The 20,603-nt window shown below is 54.9% G+C and overlaps 1 protein-coding gene across 1 annotated transcript; it reads left to right on the plus strand.

The window, feature by feature from the left end:
• Nucleotides 1–16,567, plus strand: CTSD (cathepsin D). Its single transcript, XM_037402003.1, has 9 exons — nt 1–340; nt 757–913; nt 3,239–3,362; nt 4,981–5,099; nt 9,045–9,244; nt 10,435–10,557; nt 11,741–11,885; nt 12,874–12,972; nt 13,659–16,567. The coding sequence occupies exons 1-9, from the start codon at nt 264–266 to the stop codon at nt 13,818–13,820; spliced, it is 1,206 nt and encodes a 401-aa protein (XP_037257900.1). The 5' UTR covers nt 1–263; the 3' UTR covers nt 13,821–16,567.
• Nucleotides 16,568–20,603: the final 4,036 nt, after the last annotated feature.

Here is a 20,603-nt window from a genome sequence, read left to right on the forward strand (position 1 = left end):
GGTCGGGCCTGGGGCCTGGGGGGGCGTGAGGCGGCGCCCCCCGCCCGCGGCTGCCCCCGCCCGCGGCTGCCCCCGCCCCGGCCCGGCCCGCCCTCACGTGACGCGGCCGGCTGCGGTGTCAGCCCGTCAGCTGACGGAGGGAGCGCGGAGAGGGGCCTCGGCGCCTACAAAAGCGGGGAAGGCAGCGGGCGCGGTGGCCCTGCACCGGCGAGACCCTCCGGCCTCTGTCCCCTGCCCGCCGCCGCCCCCTGCCCGCCGGCGCCATGGCGCTCCGCGGCCGCCGCCTCCTCCTCCTCCTCCTGCTGCTGGCCCTGGCGGGGCCCTGCGCGGCCCTTATCCGGTGAGTCACCGGCGGGCCCTCGGGTTGGGGGGATGCCCTGGGGCAGGACCCGCAGGTGCTGTGCCGTGCCGTGCCGTGCTGGCCGCCGGGCTGCTCCCGCAGGCGCCCCGCTGCCCCCCGGCGGGGCTGCTCCCCGGTGGGTGAAGCAGAGGGGAGAAGGGCAGGGACTGCCCCGGTGGGGTTCGGGGCCCATGGAGGGGTCTCACCCCAGTTTCCCCTATTTCTGGTGGACTTCGGCGGCCACCTGCCACCCCCCTCGCGGCACAGGGGATCTGGCGCAGGGTGCTGGCAGGAGCACAAACCTTGCCCATCCCATGCAGGTGGGTCCCCTGGTTTCGGTGTAGCTGTGCTACCCCCATCCCTGGGTGAACCCCCCACCCCCTATTAAGAGGTGGGCGTTTGCCCTCCCCTCGCAGGATCCCCCTGACCAAGTTCCCCTCCATGCGGCGGGTCCTGAGCGAGGTGGGCAGCGAGATCCCGGACATGAACGCCCTCACCCAGCTCCTCAAGTTCAAGCTGGGCTTTGCCGACGTGGATGAGCCCACTCCGGAGATCCTGAAGAACTACATGGATGTGAGTAATGCCCCGCTGCAACCCCCCAACACACACCCAGCAGACCCCAGTTTGATATTGGCCAGGTGGCTGTCACTTCTGGGGGGTGCCCATCCCGGGGGGGGTGGGACGTGCCAGCCTCCTCCCGCCCAGCTGGGACGGTGAAGGGGGGAGAGATGTTGATCCCGTAAGACAGATTTGTGCACCCCCACGGCTTGATGGGTGGTTGCTGAAAGTTGCTTGCCATCATTGCTAAACCAAAAATACTACTAATAATAATTGTAATAGTAATAACAAACAACCCACTGCTATCCAAGCGGGAGCTTTGCAGCTTCTGTGACCTATGTCCTTTCCCATTTGTCACTAATTAACAATCATAAATAGGGACCTGCTCACTGGCGGTCTTTCCTAGCATCTTCTGGTCTGTTTCGGCTCCACTTTCTGCAAGACTGGCATAAAAATCATGGTCCGCTCCTTGGGGCATAAAAGAGCAAGCATGGGGCAGGGGAAGAGGGCTCACACTGGGCACAAGCTTGCCATGGGATGGGGGATGCAGGACCCTTCCTCTCTCTAGCCTTCATTTTCTGCACAGCCTTGGGAAACGACGCTGTGCACCGCCACCACCTTCTCAAGCAGCTTAGGGAGCAAAGGGAGCTTTGTGGTGGAAGCAGCAATAAAAGGAAAAGCCCGATAAAGGATGTGAGGTTTGCCCTCACCCAGCTGCCAGATACACATGGGGGTTCCTATTTCTGGGTTCCCCGCTGGGTACCTTCATGGCTCTTGCAGGGATAGCATGTAAACACTGGCCGACAGAATAAATCTGGTGCCGGATATTTGGGTGTTAATTCAGAATATTCCCCCTGCTCCCCTTCTGTAGGGGCTCTTGTCATCCAGCCAGCACTGTCCTGCTGGGGCTGTGCTGGAAGGGCCACCGTTGTTTTAATCAGTGGTGTCAAAAGCCAGCACGCTAGTCATTGTGCCACAGTGTTGTCTCTTGAGACCACAGCTCAGGCCACCGCCCGGGGAAGGCTTCTGCTCCCTTGTCACAGGGGGACCGGCCCAACCTGCGGTGTGGGAGATAAGGGATTGCTGGGTCCCTCCTAGCCTGGCTGAAAAGGCTCCTGCTGCCAGAGGAGCCGCTGAGATGAAAGCACAACCTAGACTGCCCTGTACGGTCCCCACCAGCCCCTGGGACCCCTTGTGGGTCTGTGTATCTGATACATAGGGCCCCTGCACCAGTGGTTAATTTTCAAGCCCCAGCAATAATTGCAGAATCGCTGAAAGAAGTGCTGCCTCCCTATTACGCCTAATCGCAATGGATTATTAATTACTCAGCGAGCAAGGCTTGCAAAGTAAGCTCACAGGAGGTGAGCCGCTTTGATAACCTTATTTTTTTCTGCCCCCCCCCCCCCCCCCCTTTAATTAAGTACACGGGGGGGGGGGGGGGTGTTGGAAAGGCCACAGGCTGACTTCCCTTGCTAGCAGCCTTCTCTCCAGGGCCCTGATCCAGCTGCTCATCAAGCAAGACACAGCTCTCTGCCTCTTCGGGAGGGCTGGGGAAAAACAGGTTCGTCCAGGACCTGCCAAGCATTCCCCATTCATCCCCTCCCCTCTGGATAGAGGGATGCCCTACAAACATCTCAGCCACTCGGGTTTCTTCTAGTCCCAGCAAAGACGGGCTTGCAGGGCAGAGGGTTATCCCTTTCACTCAAGCTCTCACCCTGTAGCCCTGAATACCTTTCTAGTGGTGGTGCTGCTGATGCCCTTTTCTCCCTCCAGCTCCTCCAAAGTCTTTCCACACCCGTGACTGAGCATTTGTTTATTCCTTGCCACCCCAGGGGCTCTCCGGCATGCACCAAATGCCCCAGCAGTTATACCTCCACCTGCAGTGAGTAGGGCTGCTGCTCGCTGCAACCCACAGTTTCTCGGCAAACCTGCCAGCAAAGCAGCTTCCCAGCCAGTTTCAGCTTTTCAATAACGCAGGTGTTCTGCTTGGCTTCCTCCCATCCTTTTTCTCTTCCGTATATTGAACTGCATGCCAGCCTGCAGACCTTCCCCCTTCTCTTCTGTCCTGTCTCCCTGCCTGAAAAGTCCTTCCCTGCAAGCACCTTTCCCTCTTCTCCACCCCAGCCTATCTTTTCACACCTGCTGTAATGAGGTTTGAACACCAAAGGGGAGCCTCCCTTACAGAGGAGGAAGGCTGGGAGCCCATCACTGCCAAAAACAAGAGGAGGGCAGTGTCTAGATAAGAAGCTGGTCCCTTTTTCAGTCCTAAGATTTTTTGGTCTTTAATCCCAGCTTTTAGCCAGCTACCTCTGCTCATGGCTCCCTTTTCCTCCTTTGCAGGCCCAGTATTATGGTGAGATTGGTATCGGAACTCCCCCACAGAAGTTCACTGTGGTCTTTGACACTGGCTCCTCCAACCTCTGGGTGCCATCTGTGCATTGTCACCTGCTAGACATCGCCTGCTGTAAGTGTCACCAGTGCCAGCCATGGCTCAACAGCTTCTTCCCTGCAGAAGGCAGGTCCTGGCATGGCAAGAGAAACTGAGGCAGCAGCCTGAAAGGGCTTGCCAAAGGCTGATGGACTCTTTAGGGTCAGAGCTTGAAATAGGATCCCAACCTCCTCCATCCATCCTTCATTACTCCCTTCCTGTTTTTTCCGTGCCACGTCACCCACGCACAGCTTCGAACCTTCCCCAACAGCCTCAGCCCTGCAGCTGGGGAGCAGCGTTGCAGGTTGTGATGTTTCTCCCCAAATTATAGACCGATGCTGCTGTTGCCCCATTGCGTAAGGCTAGTGGAAAAAAAAAATCAGCCTCTTGCCAGATCTGATACAAACTGGCCTAGTTCTTGGTTTATTAATGCATGGAGCATGTGCGTGCATGCTTACGGATTTATAATTAACAAAAGACAGGTAGGCACGGTGAGATGAAACATCTTGGGGACTACAAGGTTTTTTGCTCAGTGGCATTCCTATGCAATCAGCCTCCGCTGTTGAAGGTGTCAAACCCGGTTATGGCAAAATGCCATTTAGAAGCCACCAGCAGTGTTGCTTAAGCAGAATGGAGAAACCTGTGGAGCCAACAAATGCGACCATGAAAGGCAGCCCGCAGTGAGCACTGGGGGTAAAGAGGAAATTTGGACTTCTTGTATGGCCCTGGTAGTGCCCAGAGAGGAGGCGGACCACCTTCCTGCATATGTGAAATGAGATTTAGGATACTGGCAAGGTGGTGAGATCCAGATCTGGGCTGTCTTGGAGGTTCCTGATTTGTAGCAGGGAGCTGGTTTCTCAAGGCAGTGGCATGGGAGGTGTTGGGAGCAAAGGACTCGTTTTGTGAGTATGCAGCGGGCTTAACCTCCTGCCAGAGCAGCATCCAGACAGCCCAGCCAGGGAAGTCCCTGTACAGCATGTGGGTTTCTGTAGGGCTTGGCTGGTTGGTCCTCAGCCACTGTCTGCCCTGCTCAGCCAGCAGCCATGGGGCTGGGCTGGCTGAGCTCGCCACACTCCGCTGCCCAGCTCATGACTGGGGAGGAATCTGTGGAGGAGGAATCTGCCCAGCGATAAAACCAGGCATATCATACAGTTCCAAACCCTTCCAAGGGGAAAAGCAGCTTAGACTAGGGGAAAGCCCTTCTCTGCAAATAAAAAAATATTTTGAGCCCTCTCTGTGCAAAAAGCAATGACCATCTAAAAAACAATTTCTAGCCAGTTTTGGCAAAAGTAACAAGAATGCACAGGCTATATTTAAAGCCACCCTGGTACTCCATGGCACAGGGGGGAACATTTTGCTCTGCTGGCTAATGCACCTTGACACACCAACGATGCAGCCTCTAGCCTTTTAATACCCAGTGGCCAAATCCGATTTCACAGCCAAATTGGATCTGCCCACCTAATTCCCCAGATGTTGGAAGTGCTTTGTTAAGCAGTCTGGACTTGGCAGATGCTGGGTTCAGACCCACCTTCACATCCCTGAGTGTCCGTTTGTCCAGATGAGCTAGGGGGTGTGGAGTTAGGTACTGGGGAGCCCTAGGTATCAAGGAGCACTAATGTTTTCTGTCCCTCTGTGTCCCCTTCCCTGGCTGCAGTGCTGCACCACAAGTACGATGCCTCTAAGTCTAGCACCTACGTGGAGAACGGCACAGAGTTTGCCATCCACTACGGGACAGGCAGCCTTTCTGGGTACCTCAGCCAGGACACCGTCACGGTGAGTAACAGCTGCCCTTGCCCCCACAGGCCCCACCCCGCTTTCGGCAGAACGCTCAAAGCCGTTTGATTTCCATGGGTCCCCCTTCTTGAGTGTCCTACTTGCATAGCACCGTGTTTCCAAGTGCTTTGAAACGAGGCAGTGACAGTGACCAAGGCAGGCAGAGAAGGGGGAAGGTATTAATCAGCAGGTCAGCAGGCTAGGAGCATGGTCTCTGGCCATCCCTCCAACCCTCTTCCTCTTGACTCTGGAATTTCCCAGCCCAGGAACATGCCAGCGCCGCTGCACAGGCTGCTGGTGGTGCCCAGCTTGTTCCTGGCCAACATCCACGCAGGGCAGCTGTGCAAACACTGGTGAGAAATGGGCTCTTCCCTGCCCCATCCTGGTGTCGAGAACCAGTGCTTATGTTTGCAAAAGCTGCGTGACACGTTGGAGGGGGGGTTGCCAGCTTGAGGTGGGCCCTGCTTGCTGGTGAGCTTTCTGTCCTGTGAAGGGTGGGCACCTTTCACGACTGCCCCCCAGGTACAGATGCTCGTGAGAGTCTGCCAGCTGCCAAACTGCAGCGCACGTGCCCCCAGATTACTTGGTCTCTTGGCAGGTATAAGAGCATAAGTTTGCTTTGCTGGCGGGAGACAAAGCAAAAGTTTTGAATAAGCACGTAAATCTAAGGATTTAGGGTTTTCCATGTTAGGTTCAGCTGAAAAGTATTGGCTTACCAATTTCATCAACATCAAGAGAAAAATATCTGAGAGGAGCCCAAAGTGGGTGGCTTATGCAAGGAGCACTCTTTGGCCCATTCTTACAGCAGGAAAATTTCAGGCTAGCATAGAAGCAGTAGCTGTTGCCTCTGTGCTGCATCCAATGGTACCAACAGCTCAGGCTGGGTGCGGGACCCTCTTTGGGGGAGAGGGCCTTTGACAGGCTCAATGAATCCTGAAAATCAGTGCAGGCAAGGCTGGAGGGGAGAGCCACAGGGGCTGCCAGCAGCTTTGCACCTCTGGTTTTACTCTCTGCCTCCTGCAGCCCACCCAGCCTTGGGACCATTTGGCTTTTGTTTCATGCAGTTTATTTCCTGCATCCCTTGGTTCTCTTAGAAACACCCCACTGCAAAAAAAAAAAAAAAAAGAGAGAGGAAAAAAAAAAAGAAGAAAACCTCCACGCATCTGAGCCTTCCCACAGCTCTCGCCAAATGAAGGCACTGTGTATGGAGCATTAATGGGTTCTCATACATTAGGTTTGCAAAATACGGAGCAGGCAGAGGCATCTGCGTTCATCTCAGTAATGGAGTGGGGCAGCAAGGCAAACAGTGAACTTCATTGTCCTGTGAACGTGTGGGCTGGTTTAGGCACTTTCTCGCTTAAAGCAGGGGCTGAAGTGAGTCAGAAGTAAAATTGCAGCTTTTTCTTTTTTTTCATGGTTTGTAATTATCACCCTAATGCCAGCTTGCTAATTAGCTCTCCACTTCCCGGCGGCTCAGAGGAAGGATTTTGTGCCTGAGCTTGTTCGTGAAGTGGAGATGGCTCTTAACAGCCAGCACAGCTTGTAGCATTTGGTTTCGGTCTGGGCAGAAGCAAGAGAAACCTCATGCATGGAGCCTGAGCCGTGTCACGCTTGCAGTATGCTGGAGCAGGGCCAACTCAGCAGGTCAGGGACCTTCAGCTTGAGCACCAAGATGCTTCCTCTGATGCACAGCATCCTGTAGACAAGCTCCCAGTCAGGTGTAGTCTGGAAATTCAGACACTGCAACAGCCTTCAGGGTGACCCTCTCAGCTCCAGCCATCCTGATGGGTGGAAGCAGCCACAGCAGCCTGTGGTAGCACTGACATCCGACTGAAAGGCACTAATTGGCAGGTGGCCCAGAGTCCCTCAGCCCTGAATTTTTTTTTGGAGGGGGTGACAAGCTCATATGGAACATCATTTCTCCTTTTGTGGAGGAATGATGCACTGTAGCACCACATTCCCTGGTGCTGCTTGCTGTCCGAAGAGCAGTGGGCTTAGCCAGCCCCCTGTTGCTCAGACATCTCGTCCCTTTATCACAGCCTGACCTTGGGATGTCTGTCAAGGACAGCAGAGGAAACCTTGCTGGCCATGGGACATGAAGTCACTCCTGGGGCTGCTGTAGAGATACGCCACGGAGGAAATGCCCCTCCTCACCTCTCCTCTGTGCCTTTGCAGAGGGAGCCCTGAGCCCTGTGCCAAACTGTGCCATGGAGGCCCTCACCTCTAGTCTGCCTTCGCCATCCAGCGCTTGCCTGCTTGGCTGGGGCCACCAACAAGGAGGCCAGGCGAGCTGCAGGGTGCTGACACTTGTCTGCACAGTGCTGGAGGGCAGCCACCACACAGCCATCCACTGGTAATGATTTTTGGTCACTGTGTTTGGGCGAGAGCCAGCCGAGGAACAGAGACAAAGGACCTGTCACCTGGCTCCAGCGCTCTGCTGAAGAAAATACTGCGTTTCAGTCCTGCTGCGGGCCAAGCGCGGGCAGGGTCTGCTGCAGCTCCAGCACCAGGCAGATAAATGCCTTCCTCCTGGGCTGTGCAGCCAGGTCAATAGTCAGACGAACCTAGTGCTCCGTTGTATCAGTCCATCGCATTTTACTGTGTTTTTTTTTAAGTGGAAGCTTTATCGAACTTTCTGAGGTGCAGGACCAGCTGTGCCAAGTGGTAGAGCGGTGGCTTTCGTAAACCTGCAGCGTACAACTGGGGCACTCGCCATGCAGCAGCGCGCGGATGCGTTGCTGTGAGCTGTTTCGCCCCACATCCTGCCCTGTGGCTTTTCGCTTTTGCAAGGCTCGATAGCCCTTTCCTAGCACAAGCCTTTGATACCATTAAAGCCAGCACCGCCAGTCCCAGCCTTGTACTGTCTAACCCTGGGGGGATATTGGTAATTTACAGGGATCGTTATCTGCCATCAGGTAGGAGAGGCCAGCTTTTCAGTCCGGCCCGGTTCACTACAGGGCTGCTAGCTGCAGGCTGAGAGGCTAAAACTGTCCTAGCACGGATGCTGAAATTGCCTGTGGTCAGCCAGAAGCTCAGAAACCTCCTGAACTGCTAGAGCCAGCAGACACATCCTGCTCCCTGTCAGCAGAGCTATCCTGCTTTTTGCGATCTCCTTCTTTCCGGGGATCTGCCCTTGCAAGGCGTTTCAGCTTTCCAGCAGGGAACGCCGGTCCCTCTGATGGCTGGCAAGAGAGGTGACCTTTGCATTCACAGTACTCCGCTTGCTATTTTTGTGCTTCGGGCTCAACCTTGCTTCCCTGGCTGGATCTTCTCCCCTCCCATGGGAGGTCTCTGCAGGCTTGTGGCTCTTCTGGGAGATGCAGCAATATCCTGGGGATGTTTCTGGTGTAGGGGAGATCACAGGGGTTATTGGCAGAGGTGAGAGGGATTTGTGCTCTCAGCTGGGAACGGGTGCAGTGCCCAAGAAGGCAGGACACAGAGATAACTTAGATGTACGGGGTGGGGGAGAGGATTAAAGGTGCAGCACAAAGCTTTTCAGACTGGGAGGAAAGGGTGAGGTAGGTGATAGGGGAAGGGATGCAGTGGGGACAAAGTGATAAAGGGCCCTTTGTGCAAAGAGGAGGGGCTGCAAAATGTCATGGCCAGTGCCAGGAGCCTGCAAAAGGCTGAAATGCCGGAGTGAGGTGGCCAAAGAGCAAAGGGGGCTCCTGCCCTTAGGAGTGCGCTGAGCTTTGCAGGGACTCGGGAGGTGCCACTGTGCAGGCAGAGCGGACTGTCTCGTTGCGTCTGTCCCACTGCCCCCCTGCCACCTGAGGAGAGTGGCACCAGGGTGTCTGGTTTCTGAAGCTGCCCACAAATGCAAGAGTGAAAGCAGGCAGGAGTGTGGCAGCATGTTGAGGAACTGACTGGGTTCAGTTTGCACCCTGGTCCCGAGTCAGTGTTCTTTACAATCTGCTTTTCCCTTCCCTCCCAATCTCCCCTCAGCTCGGTAACTTGAAAATCAAGAACCAGATCTTCGGGGAGGCCGTGAAGCAGCCAGGCATCACATTCATCGCTGCCAAATTCGACGGCATCCTGGGCATGGCATTCCCGAAGATCTCAGTGGACAAGGTCACCCCTTTCTTCGATAACATCATGCAACAGAAGCTGATTGAGAAAAACATCTTCTCTTTCTACCTGAACAGGTAGTGTTGGCTTTGGTGGCACACTTCTCGTTTCAAGGGCAAGCCCAGCTAGGGATTTCTCTGTGTCTCCCAGTAGCATCTCTTGCTGTGTGCTGGTTTACACCCTTGACCAGCACCTTTGGGGAGGTCTCAGCAAGGTCTCCTTGCTGGAGATGTCAGGCCAGAATCTCTTCCTTTAACTGCTGTGAAGTAAGAAGAAGGGAAGTAGAAGGGCAGCCGTTTTATTGATTAAAAAGCTGGGTAGATCTGCCACTGGATTTCTTAAATGATGAAGAGACAGAAGATGTGTCCAGAGGAAAGAGAAGTAACAACAGGGTTGCGATCATGAGATTACATGCTGCTAGTGCTGTCCCCGTTGTGGGGGTAAACACAGCCCTGGCCTGTTGCCAAAATACACAAGCCACGTGGCCACCACCATGTCACCCCCCAGGCAAGCATGCCCCCACCAGTCACCAGTAATGATGGGGCTATCACTCCCTCACCTCTTGGGGAGATCCTCCTCTGTGGCTCCCAGCACCTTCCCACCCACTGCTGCTCCCACCAGGACACCCCATCACCCTCCTGGTACTGCAGGGGAGACTCTGAACTACTTCAGCCCAAAAAGTAGTGCGCCGGGAGTGGGGAGGGCAGAGAGCGCTGCTGCTGGCCGTTCAAGCACCAGCCCTCCCCCATCACCATATTTCTTCCCATCTGCTCGGCAGTGAGCTTGTATCTGACAGTAACCTTGAGGATTCGGCTCGGAGGCTGCTGGCTGGCGCGGAGTCGAGTGCAGATAACCTAACGCTGCATCAGCCGTGTCCGACCCTGCACAGATATGTGTTACGAGCTAATTATTGGGGGAGTCCTTGTGTCAGTGCTCGGTTCCCCTTTGCCATCCCCTTTCTATGCAGCGAGTTTCTCCAGGTGCCTGTGAGAAAGCACCAGGCGAAAAGCTGCAGGGCAGGATGCTTTGGCTGGGCTAAAATAGTCCCATTTCCCCACCCCGTTCTATCTCACAATAGCTCTCCTTACATTGACATACTGTAGCGTGATGCAAGTCATTTGTCTCCAATGCTGCTAATGCCGTGCTTCACCCCCAGGCACCCCGGCGTGTATTTTGGGGGCACTTGGAGGGGTGTGTGCTTGTCCTGCCCCTGATGTTAACAGGTTGGATGATTGGTTGTGGGTTTGTTGGTTTTTTTTTTTTTCAGAGACCCCACTGCTCAGCCTGGTGGTGAGCTGCTTTTGGGAGGGACCGACCCCAAGTATTACAGCGGTGACTTCAGCTGGGTCAACGTCACACGCAAGGCGTACTGGCAGGTCCACATGGATGCGTAAGTTCCCCCTCCACCTGACTAGGTGCATGGGGACACACATGCAGACAGCTCACACCTGGGGCTGGGCTGAGACCCTCCTCGAAAAAGAATCGTATCTATCCCTGCAACACATCACGCCAAAAAAAAGCAGACTAAATTCCCACCCTAAGGCTGGAAATCTGGGTCGTTTGTTGCTGGAAAGGGAGGAGAGGCAGAAAACTGCAGGAGATGTTCTGCAAAATCCTTTCCTCTTGTTTATGGCTTGACCCTTGAAAATGCCTGCTGCACCCTTGCCAAGCGGGTAAAAATGCTGGTGTGCCCTCCTTGCAGGCAGGGCGAACCCCATGGATTAAACCCCGGCTTTGCTGAGCTCTCAGCAAGGCCCAGGCTGCGTGGCTCCCCTGCACGCAGCTCCGGAGGCGCAGGATGAGGCCCCAGGAAGCCAGCCCTTGACTGAAGGGCATGGCGTGGCAATCAGCGTGCATTGTTGGAGGCAGAGGGGAGGAGAACAGGCTGAGCTGCCGGCCGCCAGCCCTGCGGTCTATTCTGAGCTCTGCCACGTGATGGGAACTTAAAAGCGGCCTGTGATCAGAGTGTATCCTTTTCTCGGGGATTGCATCTCCTCCCCAGTGCAGGGTTTTAGTTCTCATCTTCCCCCAGCCCTGCCGCGTTGGCAAAGCGTGGCAGACCCTTGGCTGGAAGGCTTTATCCATCTGCACTGTTGTCAGACGTGCTGTGGGTGATGGCAGCTCCTGTCATGCCTCTTTGAGGTGCACGCACCCTTCCTTGGCCCACGACCCTCTCAGCTGTCACACCACCCCTTTAACCCTTTGCTTTTTGCAGAAGCACAGGTCCCGAGAGTCCCTCATGCATTGCCCCTGGCTTGCTCAGGTTAGCTGCAGTGCTTGCTCTGGGGTGCAGGTCGCAGGCAGGGTAGGCAGGCAGCGGTCCAGGCTCTCTGTAGAACCACAGCAACACCTCAAGGCACCCACTCAGTCAGAAGCAGATGAGGGAGAGCTGGGAGGTCTGCACTGCATCTATTTCTAGGCACCTGTCTTTCTCAGGTATCTGTCACAGCCCTCCCTTCTGTGCCTGCCTGCTGCCCAGGCGCACCCATCTTCAGCTCTTTGCCTGCCGCTTTCCTGCAGCCTTCGCTGGGAGGCCTCTAAGGGTTGTCTTCTGTTTGGGCATCTCTCCCCAGGGTGGATGTTGCGAATGGGCTGACTCTGTGCAAAGGGGGCTGCGAGGCTATTGTGGACACAGGAACCTCACTCATCACCGGCCCCACCAAGGAGGTGAAGGAGCTGCAGACAGCCATCGGCGCAAAACCACTCATCAAAGGCCAGGTGAGGCTGGGCTGGGAAAGTGGGAGTCCGTGGCCATTGCGGCATCTGCACTGATGCCCTGCTTTGCACCCAGATGCTTCTAGAGACCCCGGTCTTCTGTTCCCTCTGCTCTCCATTCCCAGCCTGTGCTCCTGGAAAAGCCCCTGGTATAGCAGGGACCCCGCAGTCTTTTGACCCCGGGTAGCATTCACCGCCCTGCTCATGCTCTCAGGAGAGGGCCAGGTCTTGGGAACTTCAGGAGGCTTTGGGTCACCTCTGACACTGTCTCTGGGAGGTGGAGGGGAAGGGGTGTGAGTTGCAGCTGAGGCCAAGGACTCACATTAATGTGAGTCCAGAGGCACTTTAATACAAATATATTTAATGCAAGTAACAACCCTTCCCTGCCAAGTTTTTAACCATTGTAGCTAACCTCACAAGGTCATCTGTCCTCCCGGAAACTGTGGAGGGACAGGGATATAAAGACCCTCTAGGAATGATGCTCTGTTCTGAAAGCCCTCCCAAATCACAGAGCCATGAACACTTCTAGGACTTTTCTGCAGTGTTACAAGACCGTGGGCTGCAGCAACAGCTGGCTTAGACCTGCCACCCTCCGCAAGACTTGCCAGTGTTAACTAAATCATCCTTGTCGATTCATCACACTGCAAGGCCCTGTCTATGTCTCTAGGCTGTACTGAGCCACGTCTCCCCCTCCAGTGACAAAGACCTCAGCCCTGCTGCATAGGGTGCTGTGCCCTAGGGCTCAGCAGAGCCAAAAGCTAAGCCCAGCATCCTTTGGCTCCACCCGTATCCATAAAACCCTCAGGTCCCTCAGTTTGCAGCCCTGGGCAGGGAGCAACCCGTTTACCCCACCTCAAGCCTGTTCTGCACCCTGAGATGAGCTTTTTTTGGGGAAGACCACAGCAAAGATGTGATTGCGCCTGGGGGAGACTGTGTCCTTTCCTGAGGGTGTGGGACCTGCCATCTAAAGCCTTTACTGTTGCTGTTTCAGTACGTGATCCCCTGTGATAAGGTGTCATCTCTGCCTGTCGTCACGCTAACGCTAGGAGGGAAGCCCTACCAGCTCACCGGCGAGCAGTATGTCTTCAAGGTATGCCCAGGCAGCTTTTGCCAGCCCTGTGCTTCTCCCCCAAGGCCTGACTTTTGCCTCCTCCACTCAAACCTCAACCACAAAACCCAAAAGGCAAGAGCAGCAAAAGCAGGGCTGGAGCTGTCACTTGGGAAAAAGCCTGAGGGGCTGAGGTGACAGGGTGGTGGCACTGCTGGTGGACCCAGGCAACCTCACCAAAGGTCCTGCAGGAATGAGACCCACTGCCTGATGCTCATGAGGGATAGCAGGATGGGAGAGGAAGGGCGGGCAGGCTTTTGCATCACTTTTTATACAGATATTTTGCCCTTTCTTGCTGGATTCTGGTGCTGCGAGTCCAGCCTTATCATAGCAGAGGCCACCAGCCTGGCATTTAAGCCAGCAGAGTCAACTTGCAGGACCATCTTGTGCAGAATTTCAACAGTGGCTGTAATTCAAGAGCTGTGTGGACTGGGAGGTTTATGGGCAGGTGTGGCTTTACTTGACCCTTCGCTGCATACAGGTTCTGGGAAGGGAAGCTGGGTTTGGAGCCATGGGAGCAGCAGGTTGGGAATTACTTTTGCAAGCTGCGGAGCTCAGGCTGGGAGAGGCTGAAGCGCAGCCGGCACTGGCAGGTGTTCCTCCCAAGCTTACAGGGTTGAAGGAAGGGGAGGCCCTCCTCGGATTGAAGCTCTCACTCTTCTGTCTAGGTTTCTGTACAAGGAGAGACCATCTGCCTGAGCGGCTTTTCAGGCCTGGACATCCCACCCCCCGGGGGCCCACTCTGGATCCTGGGAGATGTCTTCATCGGTCCCTACTACACCGTCTTTGACCGTGATAATGACTCTGTTGGCTTTGCCAAATGTGTCTAAGCGCCTGACCCCCACTGCCTCTGCTGCACACACACTTACACACATGCACGGGAGCTGTAGAGAAAGATTACGAGGATTAGAAATCCAGTGAGTGGAAAGGAAAACAAAAAAAAAAAAAAAGAAAAAGAAACGGAACTAGATTTTAAATTACATGGAAAATAGTCATTAGGGCCCTGCTAGCTACTTTTTCCCCTCTGTTGAGTAAGTGGTGCTGGGAGGTCTCTATTTGACATCTCCAGCAGGAGTAGCCCCTTGCTTTACTGCTAGGTCTTCCAGTATTTGTTTTTAAGAATGATTCTCAGAGCTGAACAAGACCCTCTCACGTCTCCCAGCCCTGGTCTCCTTTCTGGGGGGACAGCTGGCTGGCGCCAGCACCCAGCACCTCTGTTTCTGCAGAGAAGCTGTACAGCTGCTCTTGGGTTTGGGCTTTGGAGAGGGGACGGGGAAGGCTGTCCAGCATGTTTACTACTTGCTTTTTCACTGATGAAGTGGGGGAGCGGGGAGGCAGGGGAGAGCCTGTCTTCATCACCCCTCTACAGCGGGTTGGTGCAGACTGCTAGGTCACTTCTCAGCGGGTTTGCACTGGCTGGGTGCTAGGAGATTGTATCCCAGGCTGGAGAGACGTGGGGGTTGCAGTAGTGTGCCCCAAGGGTTGAGTTTCAGAGCCCAAGGGCTCTGGTGCTGTGTTTTTGTGTAGTGAGGGTACTAGTGAGAGAGCTGGAGGCATGACATCTGCGTGCCTGACCTAACAGGACGGGGATTTGTAGGGGAGCTCCAGCCAGCAGGACTCTTCGGGGAGTATGAATATAAAAGGGGGTCAGGATAGGCTTTAAAAGAGGTCACTTGAATTTGTGGCCGTGAAGACCCATCTTTCTGCTGAGCAAAGTCACTTGACGCAGGTTCCCTCAAGTTTAGTGAACTTCTCCCAGGTTCCCCAAACCGCAGATCTTCCCAGCTTCATCCACAGCCAGTGAGTTGAGAATAATGTTTCTTAAAGCAACTAAGTGATCTTCAAGCTGACATCACACCAATAAAATCCGTAGGTGTTTGTCAGCCACCTGAGACCTTTTGGAAACATCATTTGCAACATTTCGAACTGGCCAAAACTCAAGAGACAGTTGAGAAAGCCAGCGTGCCTCCTGGGCAGGAGGGTGCTGTGGCAGCTGCTGGACTTGGGTTCGCTTTCCCTGCTGCCCCGTTCTGAAACCCAACTGCCCTTAACACCCTCCTTACCTGCTTTCCACCTTACTAACACTGGTGAGAGCTCTGTTCATGTCCACCCCGTGCTGCGGATGGAGTGAGGCACAGTGCTGCTTTGGAGGGGTTGTAGCTGATTCAGCTGTGCTTGCAGATCCTCCCGGAGGGCCAGATGAGTGCATATGGAGCCTTTTGCTTCACTGGGCTGACGTCAATAGGCAAATACTGGTGGAGCCAGGAGGACGATGAAGTGTTACAAGCAGTACTGGAAAGCAGAAGAGAGTTTGCCAAGAGTCCCAGCCCGTGCTGGGAGTAGAAGACTCTTCACTTTCCCAGCGCGCTGGAACAGGTCCTCCAGTTAGGGAGTGGCAGCAGGTGGAGGGCAAAGCTAAGGGTGGTAAGGGGGCGAGATCAGCACCAGCCGTAACCCCAGACCAGGCAAAATAGAGGGTAAAATCCTGGCTCCCCAAAATTCACTGAAAAACTTGCCAGCAGTACAGGTGGGGCCAAGGAAGTTCCCGAGAAGGGTCTTTGGGTAGTGGGTGAATGGATGGTTATGCCCAGTGAAATGCATACGCGTCATCCCCTATGCTGAATTCACCACGAGCATCAGAGGCACAGGTGGGGAAGAGGTCCCAAGGTGAGCTGTGGGAGAGCAGTGAGGACACAGCCTGCAGATGCCCTGTCCCCACCTGCTGCAGCTGATCCGTTTGGCTTTCTAACTGTGCCTCGTGCCTTGGAGGGGTCTGGCATGGGCAGTGGGGACAGGCCCGGGCACACTTGGGACACATTCACTGTCCCCCACAACCCCAGACGTGACCAGTGCTGCTTCCAAAGCTTGCTTCTGCCTGCTTGTAAATCTCCACCTGCAACCCTGCATCTGGACGCCTAAGGACATCTGTTGCAGACTGGCTAGAGAACAGTAGCATCTTACCAAAAAAACCCAAATCATCAGTAGGTACTCCAAAACCAGAAGATACCCAGCACCTCTCCGGAGAGCCCCAGTTTCACACCAATTAAGTGCCCAGAGCTCCTCCGAGTCCTGCTACATCATTTCCCAACTGCAGGATTTCTTCAGCACAGCGAGACAGAGACAGCCCTTTGGGTACCTGCTAACCAGACGTGATGCAGGGAGGGGGGAAGCCTGACATGGAGCTGGCAGCAGGTTTTGAACACCTCCAGCATCAGGCTGAAGCAGGATGTGCATCGCAGCCCCTGATCAAGCCCTCAGGCCATGCTTCTGCTGGGTGTGCGATGCCGTACATCGGCTGTGTTGTAGCCTCCGTGGTAGCTCAAGGCTGGGCCCGTGTCTGTCCTTGGGCAGTCAGGAGACGGCACAGCCCAAAGCAATGCCCTGAGTGACAGACCTTCGGATGGGTCAGAGGAGCGGTTCATCATAGTCTTCCCTGAATGAGCCTCCTCCCCTTGTTCTTTTATTTGCATTTTCAAACCAAACTCTTAACTGTGTGGGTTTTTTAATCTAATCTGCTGTCAGAATTACTGTCTCATCATAGAAAATTGAAAAGAAAATACAGTATTTCCCCCCTTAACTCTGAGAGTGTCTTTCCTTAAGCAGGCTGAGATGCCGAACTCTTTCTTGGTGTCCAGAGACTGTGCCTCCCTGACCTGTTTTCCCAGTACGTCTGGTCACCCACTCGTGTGAACTCATAGGCTCCTTCCCTGCTCTCTGGTAAGGAAACACGCTGGCAGCTTGCTGGGTTTGTCTTTTTCAATGTATTAAAACATAACCCAGCCTCTGCAGGGTGACGTGACAGTCACCCATCTGACCCAGCATCTCTCCTATCCTACAGCCTTCTGGGGCCACATCTCCCTGGGCGAGTATTGCCAAGGGTAGTCCTCCAACAGGATGCTCACGCTGTCCCCTGGTCCTCTGCGCCAGCTACAAGCTCCTTTTCAGCTTGGGACACAGGGGGCCTGGAGCAGCTAAAGCGGGACTCCAGTTTCTAAGTCCAGCCTGAAACCCACTAGGATGTGGAGTTATGCTCCCAGAGCCCGGTGATGAGGAACATGGTGGGGAGGGGGGGAGTTCAAAACATAGGAAAAATCCATCCCTCTTGCCTGGCTGTGCGATTTTTAGTCCTAGCGCTGCTGTAGAGGAGCTGGAGACTCCAATGCAGAGTGAAGGCCCCATGTGCCAGGTGGAAGATAAGAGCTAATCCCTACTTTGAAAAAAGCATCATCTACATAAGCAAGATGGATGCAGCCAAGTCCCATCCCATCTTCCAAGAGCAGATCTAAGCACACGGAGAGCTTAACTGATTTCCCCACTGGCACGTCCCGAGCCTCTGTTCCCCCAAGGATGCCTTAATACCCCAATCAGCTGTTCTCCTCTGTTAAAGCGATGGATTTAACCCAAAAGGGCTGGCTGGGTCCTGAAAATCAATCATGCAGCCCACCATTCCTCCATGGCCCAAGGGGAGAACAAGCCATCTGCTGCCAAATACTTATCGACAGGAATACGAGGGCGTTGTTTCTGCTGGGGGGATTGTGCCTAAGCCTTTAATCGTGCTGTCAGTACTGAACGTTACACCTCAGCGGGAACAATCGCAGGCTTGATCTTGGCCAGAAGCTGGAGAAGCCAAGAGCCAGGATTGTCCACCCGTGGTTTTCCAGCGGGGAGCAGAGCACACCTACCCCGTGAGCAGCCTGCTCATGGCCCCTGCTGTGCTGCCCAGCAAAGCCCCAGTTTGCACCAGACCCTCCGTTTACTGCACCGTCTCTGCAGGACTCCGTGCACGTGACAATTTGCTAACTCACTCTTTATTAAACGTCTCCACTGATGCAAAGAAGATAAAAATTTTCATTACACATCCCCTTGAGCAGCAGGGCGCTTGGCGCTGACCCTCAGGGCTGTCTTTACGGGTCTGATCCTTCCCCAGCCAGCTCTGCTCAGGGCTGTGCCAAGAGCCCGTTCAGACAAGGAGCTGCCCAGGGAGAGGGAGGATGAGACCCCTCATTTATGGGAGAGGACTTGCTCATCTGGTTGGCTCAGCAGTTTGTTCAGTTGCGAAACTATTTTTACTCATCAAGAATGACTAAGCACATTGTTTTGGGGGCTGGTGGCTTTTTCTGCTCTTTCTTGGATTTATTTATTTTTAGGTTCCTTTGGGAGGGAAAAGAAGTGGGAGTGCAGACTGAAGGCTTAGAGGACAGGAGACGGAGATCACGGGAGAGTGGGGAGATGGGATTTACCCCTCCAAGCCTCAGGCTGCCTTACTACTCATGGGGCTTAGCAACCCACTGAGGAATTTTATAGGGGGAACAGGAAAAAGCATTCAGGAGGCTGGGGGTTTTCCCTTCAGAAAAAGGCAGGGACAGGTCCTGCTAATGGTTTTCTAGGGAGCTGGAGTAGGATTTGAGATGGAAGACTTTCTCACGGGTCTTACAGCGCTTGATTATGCTACAGCCGACATGTCTCTAACACGATTACAGGAGAATTGCTTTAGGCCAGGAAACATCTTTCTGTTCTCATTGTCCCCTGCTTAGCACAAGGGGTTGCGGGCCTTGATGCCACAGTAATACTGACGATTGATTATTCATACTCACCCCAGCTTTTATCTGAAAGGAAGGTGGTTCTAGACCTTACAGTTGAGGACTTGCGCTGATGACCTTCAAAGACCCCCAGAAAACTGGAGGAGTGTTAAAATGAGTGCAGAATGCTGAGGTTTATTATTCCTTGAGTCATTATTTTTTAAGCCCGTTCCCTGATTTTGAAGGGTCACATGAACGGTTTTTGAATCAGTGATGCTGCATGTATGCCATTGTGATCCACAGTAATAAACCTTTCACAGCTCACACTTGGCGTTGAGAAAGATGATGAGTTACCATCCCAAAAACCCAAACATGCTCGACAAACTGTAGGGTTGACCTGGTACCTGGAGAAGAGAAAAAGCAGCCATCCAACCTCCCTGACCTTTCAACACTCTCCCTACCGGGGAATGTGCCTGCTTCTGTGGATCCCACATGCCCCAGCACCACCCTACTGCCTCCTCCTGCCCCCTTCAGACCCCCTCTTTGACCTTTTTCCCTGCTTGCCCGCCGTCCCTGCCTGCCGTTGAGGAGCAGCCCTGCCTACGTGGCTTTCCACAGGCAATGAACAGCAGCTCCTGTGGCGGGCAGCAAGCTGCACCCAAGGGGTTTCGTTGCTCCTCCTGAGCCTACGGGAAGGATCCTCTGCACAGCTGCGGGTTGCCTAGGTTTGTCCGAGCCCTCCAGAAAAGCTGACGACAGCTGGCCGCAGCTCTGCCTTCCCTGCAAACCTCTTAATCCCACAGGAACATCGCTTTTACCCTGGCGCTGCTTCTGCTTCTCAGCAGTTTCTTGGAGGGAGACCTGGGTCTCGTCGCAGGCGGCGGTAGCACTAATAAACCCCCCTTTGCTTTGGCAAGACCCAATACCACTCCAGCAGTGATAAATCCCCAACCAGAGGGCAATTTGTCCTTTTTTGACCAGCGTAGGCCCCTTCAGAGGGCTTAAACCAGCCTCGTGGAAATGGGACCCCCTTTGGGCTGGGAGCGCTGCGGACACGCAAGAAGTCCCCTTGCATCGTGCTGACCCCCAGGGACGGACCAGTGTGGGTGTCCCTACACGGGAGCCAAACCTGCCTGTGAACAGCGAGTGAATTACCATCCTTATTTCTTAGCTCAGCACTTTGTGGGGAGGCTTAAGGCATTTCCAGAGGATTTCCCTTCCCCTGCAGGTACTGCTCACATGAACTTTTGTTTTACCCATCCTGTTCCCAGTATTCTGGGATTTCTCTGCTCCCAGCGCCCCAGCTGAGCTGGCTGCTGCCTCAAGGCCACCTGCGCCGGGCCAGACTTTGCCACTGTGGGGTGACATGGCATGTCTTCATGTCCTCACCCCCTGCCATGCCACAGCTGTGTCCTCCCAAATGACCTGCAAGCTGTCCCTGCACGGCACCAGCTGCTCTCGGGCATCGCATCCCCGGGGGGATGCTACCGCAGCACCCCAGAATCAGGTTTCCAGGCAGCTCCCCGGGCAGTTGGCAACGGGAGACAGCAAGCATTTCCTTGATCCTGTGCCAAGCCTGGGCACGGCCACATCCTCCCTGGCTCGTCCATCCTTCGTGACATCCCCACCTCCCTCCCCTGAAGCAGCCACATGCCCTGCGTCCTGCTGCCGGCTGCTCCCGCCCCTGCCCGCACTGAGATTTGCTCAGTGCCGGCAAGATTTATCGCCCCACAGGCGGGATTTATCCCCTTTTCATTCATCCCCCACGACCGGACCACTTCCCCAACCCCCCCCCCCGCCCCGGCACTGCATTGCTGCTCCCCCACACCACCACCACCACCCCGCAGTACCAGCTGCCCCCACAGCCCCTGTCGCGCTTTAGGTTTCCCCCAGGCCCGTGGGAGCAAACCCGCAACCCTGGCTGCAGCGAGCCCCCACCACGGGGGCTCTGTGGGTGATGCTGGGGACAGTCGGGCCGAGCATCCCCTGCGGGGGCCGGGGAGCCCCTCGGCCGGCCCCCAGGAGATGCCCTTCTCCGGCTGAGCAGTACCAGGATGCTCCAAGCAGGAGGTGACGTCCCCGGGGAGGGGGAGA

This window comes from Falco rusticolus, chromosome 10, assembly GCF_015220075.1.
Source record: "Falco rusticolus isolate bFalRus1 chromosome 10, bFalRus1.pri, whole genome shotgun sequence".
In the NCBI taxonomy this organism is placed as follows: domain Eukaryota; kingdom Metazoa; phylum Chordata; class Aves; order Falconiformes; family Falconidae; genus Falco; species Falco rusticolus.